This window comes from Rhineura floridana, chromosome 22 (assembly GCF_030035675.1).
Source record: "Rhineura floridana isolate rRhiFlo1 chromosome 22, rRhiFlo1.hap2, whole genome shotgun sequence".
NCBI lineage: Eukaryota > Metazoa > Chordata > Lepidosauria > Squamata > Rhineuridae > Rhineura > Rhineura floridana.
This window is the reverse complement of record NC_084501.1, coordinates 969,409-981,536: the sequence shown is the minus strand read 5'-3', so window position 1 is coordinate 981,536 and position 12,128 is coordinate 969,409. Positions and strand designations below refer to the sequence as shown.

The following is a 12,128-nucleotide window of genomic DNA, read 5'->3' as shown; positions in this document are numbered from 1 at the left end:
TGTGACATCGGATGCCTGGACCAACCTAGCCCACTTCTGGGTACTCCCCAGAGTTTCAGGCAAAGGGAGCTTTCCAATGGGAGGCGCCAGTGGGGATTGCGGCTGGTCTGCGGCCCCTTCCCCCTCCCTGCACAGCTCTGTACACCCCACACCAGCTAAACCAACAGCACGGGTGCAAGGGGAGGAAGCAAGGCCCAGGCCAATGTAACCTTTGGGATAATTTCTTCCCAACCTCCAGTGTTGTGATCAGTCGGGCCCTAACCCTGAACACAGCCCATTCCCATCCCTCAGCTGCCCTCCGACAGGAATTCCTTTGGCAAGTTCTCCCATCAATGTCCAGATTCTCTTTCTGGATACCCCAAAGAGAATGAAGGTCCCTCCCGAACCCTGCCAACAGGCCACGTTTATCATTCTAAGGAGCCCACTTTCTGTGATCTGCTACAGGGCCGGGGACCAAGTTCACAGGGAAAGATGCCAAACAGTTTGCTCTTTTGTTCAACGCTGATACAGATTTCTCTTTGGAGGGCCAGTTGTTCATTGCCACAAATGCAAACATGCATTACTAAAGAAAGAGGACAAAAGAGGACACAGGTCTGCATAAAGCGTCCACGTCCCAGTTTATCAGTATGCATGCACATTTAGAAATAATCAATATAATTTAAATAGAAATATGGTACATCTCACCCTAGCAGGGCACAAGACTCTGGCCAGGTGACTTGTCTGCTTTCCTGCTGGCCAGATGTGAGCAGGGGATGGGCAACTTCAAGCCTTCCCCCCCCCCACCGCCGCCACCACTCTCCTTTCTTGATCTTTACACCAGACTTGGCCTGGACAGCCCTTCAAATAGAGGGTGCCTTCATACAGAACATCTGGCCTCTGAACCTGCTGGTTCTTTAATGTCAGCCCTTAGGAATGGACACATGACACCACTTATAGGGCACAAGATACACACCCCCAAGCTCCTCTTGCCCAGCCCCATCGACTCTTAACGGGCAGCGGCTCTCATGTGCTGCCTGAGATCTTGGCCGGGACGGAACCTGAGACCTGAGGCCTGCAAATCCCTCTTAGCCCTGGGATATGACAAAAGGCTCAGAGTCACTGGACTGGTGGCAAGAGGAACAAAGGGTGGCAAGAAGGAAGAGCGGGTCTGCCTACACCTTGGGTGAAATGAGCTCAGCTTCCAGAAGATGCGAAGCAACGAAAAAAGAAAAGGACTGCCTCTGGGCATGCACAGAATGCATTCCTCTCAAGACAGAGTAACCACAGGTTGCCCACAATTTATCAGAGACTAGGCAGCAGGGCCCTTCATCTCCATGATGAGATGCGGCCTCCAAGTGCAAGATCTCCCCCCCCCCCTTTCTTAAGGAATCATATCACTAGAGTCCACCCGCTGGAGTTAACAGAGGCAGGAGAGGGGAGAGGAGGGAGGGGGCAGTGACCAAGTGACCATCCCCTCCAGGGTATCCCTTCCCTCCCAGGCCAGCTGCCTGCAGCCCATCCTGGATCTCAGCCAGAGCAGCAGGCATGGCCATAAACCGCTAAGTAATGGCTGGGTAAATTGTGCGTAGCTGGGGACCAGATTGCCTTTGACCCAGGAGGTGCTTGTTTCCTCTACCTGGACCAGTTCTTATGACCTCCTATGCTACATCCTTCACAGGGCGCTCAATGCTGTACAGAGCAAGGAAGGAGAGGGGAGACACAAGACCCTCAGCGCAAGCCGTAGCTGGGGGGAGGCAGTGGCAGAGAGAGAGCGCAGGAATGACACAGCCCTGGGAGAACGAGAGAGGCCTTTGCAGACCTCAGGCTGCCTGGGGGCCAAATGCAGACCTCGAGAATCCTCTGTCTGGTGCTGAGGATGCTTTGGAGGCCACGCCCCTCCCCCTCCCTGCTCTGTCCCCTCCCTGAATGCCTTTGCCTCTGGCTTCTTGTCTGGAAGGAGGACAGGAAGCTGTGCCTCTGGGTGTGCGTGCGTGAGTGCCTCTGGTTGTTCCACTGCCCCCTGGAAAAAGATGAAAGTTGCAAGTATTGCCCTGCCCGCTTTCACGTCTCTTGCCGCAACGCCCACTCCTGGCATCCGGCCTTCAGAAGGCTGTCCTGGATGGAATGCAGCCCATTCCGGAGCTGGGGACCCCCAGCAGACAGCTTTCCACAGTAGTGGTCGGCAGGGCTGGGTGGGACTGCTTAGCAACACGGGGTGGGTCCCTGCCAGTGTCCAAGAGGGGAAGGGCAAGGTGGAGATCAGTGAGGGGCAGGTGTGGAGCACATCTGCTGCACCTGCTGCTGCACCTGCACAGCGCCAACCTCTCCGCAGCCTCGCCGCTCTCCCTCTTGGGAACTGGCAGTGACCAACCGTTGTGTTCGGAAGCCAGACAAACCAGACCGCCCCACCCTGCCCCTGACCACTACAAGTGATCCAGCCTTTGCTTGCTGAGCTCCAGCAACGGAGAGCCCAGGCAGGCCCTTGGTTCCACAGTCAAGAGGTTTCTCCTGCTGTCCAACCGAAATCTACCCTCCTGACACTTAAGCCCCAAAGATCCAGGCCTGCCTTCCGGAGTGGCAGCAGCAGCAGCAAAGAAATCTTTGCGCTCTTCCGTGTGGTGATGACAGCCCATCAGGGATGCAAAGAAGCAACTGTGTTCCTCTCCCCAAATTCCCGCAAGTCAAGGAGATGCAGGAAAAGTGGAGGCTGGGGTGGTCTGCAGAAAAACAATCTCACTTCAGGAGGGAGGCAGTTCACGTGGGGCTGCCTCTAGGCATGACAGGCCTTGGGGGCCTCTGGGGGACTCCCTCCTCTGTCAGTGGGGCTGGTCCCTTGGCAGCAGTACGGAGCAGCACTCCGTTTCCCACAAGGCCCTAGCAGGATGCTATCTCAGGGGCACTGCGGGGAATGAATATGGCAGACAGACTCAGGCAAGCCAGGGCCATTGTGTGGACTGAAGCCCCAAAGCGGGTTTTCCCCCAAAATAAAAGTGGCGCTTGCACTCATGTCCTGCTTCTGGGCTTCCCAGAAAAGGCATCTGGTTGGCCACTGTGAGAAGAGGATGCTGGACTAGATGGGCCCCTTTTGGCCTGATCCAGGAGACTATTATTATGTTCTTATGTTTAAGCAAGATTTTTTTAAAAGCAGCATGTTTATCATAACCTGGGGAAGTGGATAGATTTTGTCATAAAATGCAGTGGAGATTAATAATAATAATAATAATAATAATAATAATAAACCTTATACCACAAAGGCTCTAAAAATGATGATCTACTAATTTATACTGTGATTTCCCTAAAACTTCAAACTGCTTACCTATATTATTTTAGCCATCATTACAACCCTGCAGGATGGGCCAGTATCACTTCCTCCTTTTTATAGAATAGGAACAGGAGAGGGGGACCAGATTTCCTTTGACTCATGAGAAATTGGTTTCCTTTCCAGTTGCACTACACCCAGCATCCCAGATGATGTACAGAACATGGAAGTCTCCGCTTTCAAGCCACACGGCACAAACAACAGGCGAGATTTGAACGGGAATACTCAGCTGACCGCAGTTGGAGCAGCCAAGCCTCACAGAATCCAACTCAGTCTCTTACCTTCGCTGCAAAACTTGCCCTGGAAGCCGGTGAGGCTGCAGTCGCATTGCACCTCGCTGTTGACCACGGTGCAGATCCCGCCGTTGACACAGGGGTTCTGCTTGGCACACAGGTACTCCATGTCGCTGCGTATGCCCTGGCTGCCCAGGAGGGCGGGGGGAGTGTCCCCCACCTTGAGGTTGGCCACCATGCCACGGAAAGGCATCTCATACTTGACGGTGCTGAGGGTGAGGGCCGAGAGGCGGACGTCTGGCGGGATGCCCCCCACAAAGAGGTCGCTCTCCACTGTCATGTCGCGTCGCTTGGACTTGACCTCCGCCATGCGGGCCTCGCCATCCACCACCAACATGGTCTCCCGGTAGTTGCGTGTCAAGAGCAGCATGTGCCAGCGGTCGTCGTTGACAGGGGTCTCCAGGTGCAGGCTGGCAGGCTCGGCGCAGGAGATGGTAAAGCGCAGGCGGAAGCGCCCCTCCAGGATCAGCAGCTCCAGGAAGTCGCAGTTCCCACCGTCATCCAGGTACAGAACCAGCGCGCGGGACACGTTGGTCTTGAGGCTGAAGCTCAACTCCCCCGAGGAGCTGGCGTCCCACCGGGCATAGCGGGCCCACTGGCCTGTCGCCCCCCCAAACTCCAAGGCAGCTCCGCCTACCCCCGGGCCAAGTGCCAAAGCTACCAGCAACGCCAAGGGCGGCAACAGCAGACGCAGACGCAGCGGCTTCTCCATGGCAGCCCCAGTCTCTTCCTGTGAGGCCAATGGCGCCTCCTTCTGGAGACCTTCAGATCCGCATGAGGTTGGGCGGGTGGGCTGAGCAGAAGTGGCCAAGATCCAGGGAAGCGGAGGGTTCCTCTTCACAGAGCCACAGGGGCTCTTGCGCAGAGAAGCACCAAGATCCACAGGCCCCAAGAGAGGAGTCCCCGAAGGCCCCTTGGACTCCCCTGTCCCCCCCGCCCCAAGAGCCAGGCAACCCTGAAGCAGACCCACTCACAGCATCATCATCCTCTCAGGGACGGAGCGGGCAGAATTCCTCCCAGAAGGAGCGCAGCCGAGGTCCCCGAATACAGCCTCCCCCAGGCCAATAACCTGTCCGTATCCGCCCAAGTCAGGTGCTGGTTCCTTCCTTTCCTTGACGGCCCCTCCGAACCCGTTTGACTTCAGTCTGGAGTGCGCATCGTAGAATTCTCAGCCTGGGAGGAGGGAGGTGTGGGAATTTGCCGGGGGGGGGGGAGAGAGAGAGAGAGAGAGAAGAAAAGAAGAAAGCAGTCAGCTACTGTGCTGGTTCTTTTTAAAAATCCCATTGCTAGGAGACTCCTGGAGCTTACTTTGCATAGCAGCAGACCAAAAAGTGTCCAGTTGCCCCGTGAGTGTCAGCTGCCAGGCCGCCCTCCATCTGCCAGAGAACAAAGTCCCGATCTCCATCCCACCCACATCACAATCGCCAGCTGGGCTCACATCTGACTGCGAGTCACACTCTGCATCTCCTCAGAGGAACTCCCCTCGCAGCACCTGCTTCCCCAGAGCCAGGGCTGAGGTTCGGCTCTGGGGTGAGGCCCAAGGACTTGATCCACTCATAGGGGGCCCTGGGGATGGGAGGGGAGGGGAGTGTGGTGCAATGGTCAGCTCATGCTTCCAGCAGGGTGGTCTTGAGCAAGCCAGTCTCCGTGAGGCTCCCATCTCCCTGCCCCCCCTAAAGGAATCTTAAACTGGCCAGCCCTCTGGCTGAGGAGATTGTGACGGGCAGTGCCCAGGCAGCGTCAAGCTTTCCTGTTCGTTTATTCATTTATCACAAATTTATATCCCACCTTTGTTCCAAGGAGCTCAAAGTGGTGTACGTGGTTCTCCCGCTCCCCATTTTATCCTCACAACAATCCTGTGAGGAAGGTTAGGCTGAGAGAGTGATTGGCCCAAGGTCACCCAATGGACTTCATGTCCTAGACCAACCCTCTAACCATTATACTACACTGGCTGTATAGCAATATGACCTAGAAATTTGGGGAGGGGCTTAAAAATTTGTTTTTTACAAAAATGAAAACCTGGCTTTTCAGGAATCTGAACTCCAAGCCCAGTGCCGTGTCCTGGGCTCTCACTTTCCCGGAACAGGGTAAGGGGGTACAGACGCCCCCTGCCCTTCCTCCTGGTACAGAACGGAAAGTCTCCCTTGTGCCCAACATCGAGGGGCTGTGCCTGTGCATATTTGTGTGAGCGAGAAGCTCCCCCCCAAAGTCAGAGCAGTGCTCTTTCCTCCTACCATCACTGGCTTCATCCAAACCTTGTGCCCTGTGCCCCCCCAGCTCCTCCCGTCCTCCCACTGCTGTGCTCTTTACATAAGGTGGGGGGGAACTGCACCTTCTTCCTACCCCGTGAAAGAAAGACTGGGACCCCCATGTCACTCACAGTGCTAATGCAATGCAAATTTCATTCCCATCAAATTGCCTTTTTGGAATGATTACCCTTGTAACTGACTGTCAGAGAAGCAATTTATTCAACCCCCCCCACGCCTGCTGTTCAGGGTGGAGGGTGCATTTGCATCTTGTTACTGCATAAGAGCATGATTATTTATAGCACGTGGGGGGAGGAATGTACTACAGGAAACAGGAACAGGATGGGGGAGCATTGGCAGAAAGAGGGGAGAGGAGAGGGGGGAGTGCTGCCCAAGTCAACTCTCCTTCACCCAGCACCTTCCTTGCTCCTCAGGGCGCCACACACAGAGGATTTTTCTTTCTTAAATTTCTGTTTCACCTTCTAAGCAAAAAGGACCCTCAAAGCAGCTTTTTTTAAAAAAACATTAAACAAAACACAACCCCCCTAAAACCCACATTTTAAAAAGAGGAAAATGGTTATATTTCTGCCTAGCCACACTTTGCAACGGGCATCTGATGGAGACCAGATGCAAAGGTAGATAGGCTCTCAACTCTAAGAGAGCACGAGATCTCCTTTAAAGCACACAAACATCACAACCCCCTAATGCACATCACTGAGCTCCGTTGACAACTTAAATAAGCACCCCCCCTTTGGGTGATGGGGAGGGGCTGGTCTCCATAGCAATGGCAGGGATACGGCATCATGCAAATGAGTCGCACGGCGGGGTTATTTATAAATTCTCCCTCGTCTGCTGCACCTCATTGGGTAATGGGCATAATTAACATTCGGCTTCTAATTAGCCAATCAAATTAAATTCCGCACCTGCAATGGGTGCTTGATTGAAGCCTGTGCTAGCTGCAGCCTCCTTGGCCCCCACTCCCACCTCTGAAGGGCTGCAGAGGATTCCGAAGCTGAAAACACTCCCCCCTCCATTTAAAAAAAAAACATTTTCCTCCTCTCTACCCCACCCAAGTGTAGCTCAGCTCAAACATTTAATGCTACAAAAAAGGTTGTGTGGAACTGCACAAATGCAAAGACCCAGGAACAGGTTCTTGTGGTATCTGCTCCACACCCCTCCCTGCCACGAGATTATTCGTTCTTTTGATATTAAGCACATCGGAAGCTGCCCTTGCAATGAGTCCGGTCGCTGGTCCACCTAGTTCAGTGTTCCCTACACTGGCTGGCAGCAGTGGCTCTCCAGGATTTCAGGCAGGGAGCCCCCCCAGCCCCACCTGGAGATGCCGCCATCGGGGACTGATTCCACTTGGGGCTTTCTACATGCAAGGCAGGTGCCCTACAGCTGATCGATGACAACAACAGCTACCTCTAAAGCCCTTAAATCATCAGTCTGGCCATCAAACAAAAGATAAAGCAGATGACAGCCTCATCACTGGAAAAGGAGGCAGGATTTTATCTTTTGCTGTCCGAGGCAAATTACAAGATCCCCTCCCCAATCCCACATAAAGAAGCCTGGAATCTGAACTCAGCACTAGGACTGGGAGAGCATCCTCCATTACCCCAAAGGTGGCAGCAGTGGCAGCAGGCTAACTTAGGGGGCACACGATGCCAGGCTGTGGAGCACATGCAGCTCCCCATTATCCCTCTGCCTCACGGGAGGGCCGGCCCCGCTTCATTCCCAATGGCTCAAACGGGATACAATTCAGACCACCCAAAGGCTGTCAGGCCTCAGAGAGGAGTCTCTCCATCGCTACCTGGAGATGCTGCCAGGGGTGGAAGGTGGGACCTTCTGGGCATAACGCAGGTCCTCTCCCACTCACCTGTGGCCCTTTCCCAAAATGCCAAGTCCCCCAGGAGCTAATCTAACAGCGGCCCAAAGTCTGCCACCCCCTGAATCTGGAACAGTACTTTCTACTCGCTTCATTTGGAAAGCGCTGCCCATTTCATTTCTTGGAGGGGTTCTTGCACCTTCAACAGCTGCACATCAGGCAGAACTCAACAGATGAAGCTACAGTGTTGGGGGTAACTTGACCTATGAAATTTCTGCCTGCTAATTCAGCAGTTAAGCCCTGCTATAAAAGAAGAGAGAACCCGCTCTACATCATCACAAGAGACAGAGTATCCCTCAGGAAGTGAGCCATATCAGCATCAAGTGGATCACTCAAAAGAGGCACCTTTCCACAGACATGTAGAATTAGCCAGCGGGAGATGTTGATGCAGCCAACTCAGTCCAGAGAGCCAGAGTGCCAAGGTGCACCAATGGACCCATGAAGATGTGGAGTGCTTTTGCCTCCACGCTAAATAACCACATCTGCATTAGGAAGAAAGGCTCCCAGGCTGAGCTGTTGGTTTTTTTAAAAAGGAAATTAATAGCCCTAGTCAAGGCTTATTCAATCAAAATAAAGTCTCCCACTCTGCTCAGTGGGATTGACTTCCTCCCTGGGAAGTTATAAGATGAGGGATACTTGGCTCAGCAATACTACATGCAAGAAGGATCTTGGGATTGTTGTTGATCACAAGCTGAATATGAGCCAACAATGTGATGTGATTGTAAAAAAGGCAAATGCTGTTTTAGGCTGCATTAACAGAAGTATAGTTTCCAAATCGCATAAAGAACTAGTTCCCCTCTATTTGGTACTGGTTAGGCCTCATCTTGGGTACTGAGTCCAGTTCTGGACACCACACTTTAAGCAGGATGCAGACAAACTGGAACAGGTTCAGAGAAGGGCAACGAGGATGATCAAGGGACTGGAAGCAAAGCCCTATGAGGAGAGACTGAAAGAACTTGGCCTGTTCAACCCTCAGAAGACAAGACTGAGGGGAGATATGATAGCACTCCTGAAAGTACTTAAAGGTTGCCATACAGAGGAGGTCAGGACACAGAATAATGGGCTCAAGTTACAGGAAGCCAGATTTCGGCTGAACATCAGACAAAACTTCCTGTTAGAGCAGTAGGACAATGGAACCCATTTCCTAGGGAGGTGGTGGGCTCTCTCTTCAACACTGGAGGCATTCAAGGGGCAGCTGGACAGCCTCATGTCAGGTATGCTTTAATTTGGATCCCTACATTGAGCAGGGGGTTGGACTCGATGGCCTTACAGGCCCCTTCCAACTGTATGATTCTATGAAGGAGGCATAGGAGCACAGGCCTAACCCCCCTTGCCAAAAAGGTATTAGTGCCCAGTTTGCCTGCCCACTTATACATCTCTCTATTGCTCAGTTGTGAAACAAACAGTCTGAAATAAAAACAAGACAAAACCTTTTTCTGACTTATTACAACTATCCTACCTGGTCACCTGCAGAGAGTTTTTTATTTGCCACTGAGGACCAGTAGAGTCGCTGCTACAAGCAGGCGTGCAATTCAGGCATTTTAGGCCACACTGGTTTTACACACCCTCATCTTCAGACGGTGACGTATCTGTTACTTCCCTTGCCTCAAAAATGTGACAAGCTAGCCTGGCTGTGCCTGGGGCCATCCCCCTCCTCCTGTGTGGGGCTGTGCCCCTCTGCCCCAAATTCCTGTCTTGAGGGCACCACTGTCCCCACCTGGCTGAACTGAACAGGATTTCATTTAAGCCCAGTGTTCTAGGGGGACTTTCGTTGGCATCTGATCAGCTGCCCAAGCCAGCCAGTTTTTTACCAGCAACTTTCCCCCACCAACTATGAGTGATGCATTTAGGGTCAGAGGCCCCAATAAACAGAGGGGAGTGAGGGAGCTCCACCGATGCTCACAGTCACAACACCATATTCTTGTACTCTTCTGTTCAACAGTTCAGCGCACCCTTTCCCCAGCCAGGTGCCCTCTAGATGTTTTGGAGTGCAGCTCCCATCAGTCCGAGTCAGGAGATGCTGCCCACAATATCTGGAAGGTTTCACTAGCCTGGCAAAGGCCAGTCCCAAGAGCACCTACCTCCCCCTGCCCTCCTGGGTGGGATTATTATTTTGCCCGTCAACGAGGAACCCGCCCTTTCACCACCATGCCAACTGTGCGCATATCAGGAGGACCACAAGGTGGGCAGCCACCCTGCAGGATCCTTCCTCGGTTTCCCTGATTCCTGGCCGGGACTCCCAGACTCCGAGGCAGGGAGGGACCCAGGGCACCTGCAGCCCTCTGCTGGATTGCCCAACCAGCCTGTATCCATTCCTAGAGATGTAATCCACCCGTCTGTCCATCAGCAATTTGTTGTGGGAGAGGGAGAGAGCACAGCCAAAAAGCTTCCTTCTGCAGAGGGAAAGAGACAGCAAGGGGGGTGGGGGGCAAGTGACTTGCTCCCCAGCTTTGGAAGGAGCCAGGGCCAGCGTCTCCCCAAGTAGGGATCCCAGGAATCCTGACTCAGCAGTCTGCTCACCCTTCCTCAGGGCTCACATGGGCAGTCCAGTGCCTACCTACCATTCCAAAGAGCCAGGATTTGAGGCAAGGTTAGCCAGGGCCCAGCCTCTGTGTGTGTGTAGCGCACCATCAAGGTACACGGTGCTCGACCCAACGCAAGAAGCAACTTCCCTGCCCTTAATATCTTACAATCTTAGATCTGGCACATGGGAAAGAACAGAGGGAGGAGAGCCACATGCAGTGGGGGCTTCACACTCGGTGCTTCGGCTTCCCTACAGGCTCTGTCAAGGTGGGGCAGCCCCAGACTGGATGGGCAACAGCCAAGGATGATGGGCATGGCAATGCAGCAACATCTGGAGGGCCACAGGCCTGACCCCCCCCCCCAGGGAAGGCACGGGGACCGGGCGTTGTGGTGAAGTTTTGCCGAGAGAAGTTGGAGGGGCTCCACAGGGGTTGTGGGAGGCCAGCAAGGCAGGAAGGGCACAGCTGCTTGAGGGGAAGCAGGGCCAGTCAAGGCCTGGGGCAAGGGGCAGGCGGCGCCTCTCCCCCTCCACAAAGCAGGCCAATGGAGCAGCAGCTGAATTTCCTTCTGACCCTGGCAAGGGGGCATAGCAGTCGGCCAGCTTACCAGGGGCGGGGGCTGCAAGGCTGGCTGCATGGCACACACAGTTCTGCGCCCCTCAGCACCTCTCTGCCTCATGGCAGGGCTGGCCCTGGGAGCAGGAGACCTTTGGGCGGCGGAGAAGGGAAGGTCACAGGCAGGGACGAGGCAAGGCCACAAAGTGTACCGCGGTCTCTTAACACGTGTCCTCATACCCGAGAATTGAGCAGCTGGAAGCAGCCCTTCTGCCTTTCCAGGAAACTCTTCCTGTGTGAGAAAGCAAATAACAAATGCAAGCTACTGTGGCCAGTCCTTCCAAGCACCCAGCAAAGCATACACCTCCGCTTCTGTCCTGCTGCAGAGAGTTCCACAAGTGAACGGCATCGGCTCCAGCACCAGGTTCCTACTACTTAGGGCACACTACATTACACCTGGGAGCCCCCACTGCGCGGGGGCTGCCTTTTTGCCAGCTGCCATCACACCCTCGGCAGCAGCTGTGCTGTTTTCCTCAAGGTGCCAGCCAGCGTCTCTCACTCCTGTGGCTCCAGCCTACCATGTCAGCCTCAGGGTGTCGCATCACATTAAGAGTGTCGCCAAGCATGGCAAGACAAGTGTGAACAGCCTCGCCCCTCTCTTTCCTGCACTGTTCTCCTCCCCCCCTCCCCCAGCCTCTGCCAGACAGCCAAGCGCATGAGCAGGCAGCCCAGCCAGTGGAAGTTCAGGGATGCCAAATTCCCTGGGGGGGAAAGTGGGGAGTTGTCCCCTAACCTGTCTCTACCATAACAGATTCCACAAGAGCACAAGGGCAGACATTGTTACAGGGAAGAGTGGGCAATTAAGCCCAAGGGCAGGATGAGACAAGTTGTGTGAGAACGCACAATTCTAGCGCAAGGAGCCACCATGCCGTGCAGTACTCACTCCACCCGAACACGGAGGCTTTTGCATCTACACAAGAAAGGCTCTCCATATCAGCTTTGTTTTGAACAACTTGCCTGGTAGCCATAGGCAATCCGAAATTTCATGCAGGTGAGTGAACGGACTGGGGGAGGAGGGTTGCCTCATCTTCTAGCCTGGCTGGTTTCTGTGCTAGCTTCAGGGGGTGGGGGAATCACAGCAGGCTGGCAAAGTGGAGAGGACAAATAGCCACACAGCTTGGAGGAAGGCAATTTTTAACTAGCCTCCCAAGAGCCATGCTAAAGTCTTGGAGGACAGCGGAGGGCCCTCCTTCCTCTTGGACAGCACGTGGGGATCCAGGCTACTAGCCTTATAGCAGACTAGAGCTTTTTCTTCTTTTCTTGCCG

At 54.0% G+C, this 12,128-nt stretch overlaps 1 protein-coding gene across 1 annotated transcript in view; it reads right to left on the bottom strand.

The window, feature by feature from the left end:
- The window catches only part of LOC133375143 (neurexin-2-like), a 224,977-nt gene that overhangs the window by 161,815 nt on the left and 51,034 nt on the right, over positions 1-12,128 (bottom strand). The window contains exon 2 of the mRNA XM_061606708.1: positions 3,580-4,764. Within this exon, the coding sequence (XP_061462692.1) occupies positions 3,580-4,303 (724 nt within the window). The 5' untranslated portion in view covers positions 4,304-4,764. The remainder of the gene's footprint in view (positions 1-3,579; positions 4,765-12,128) is intronic.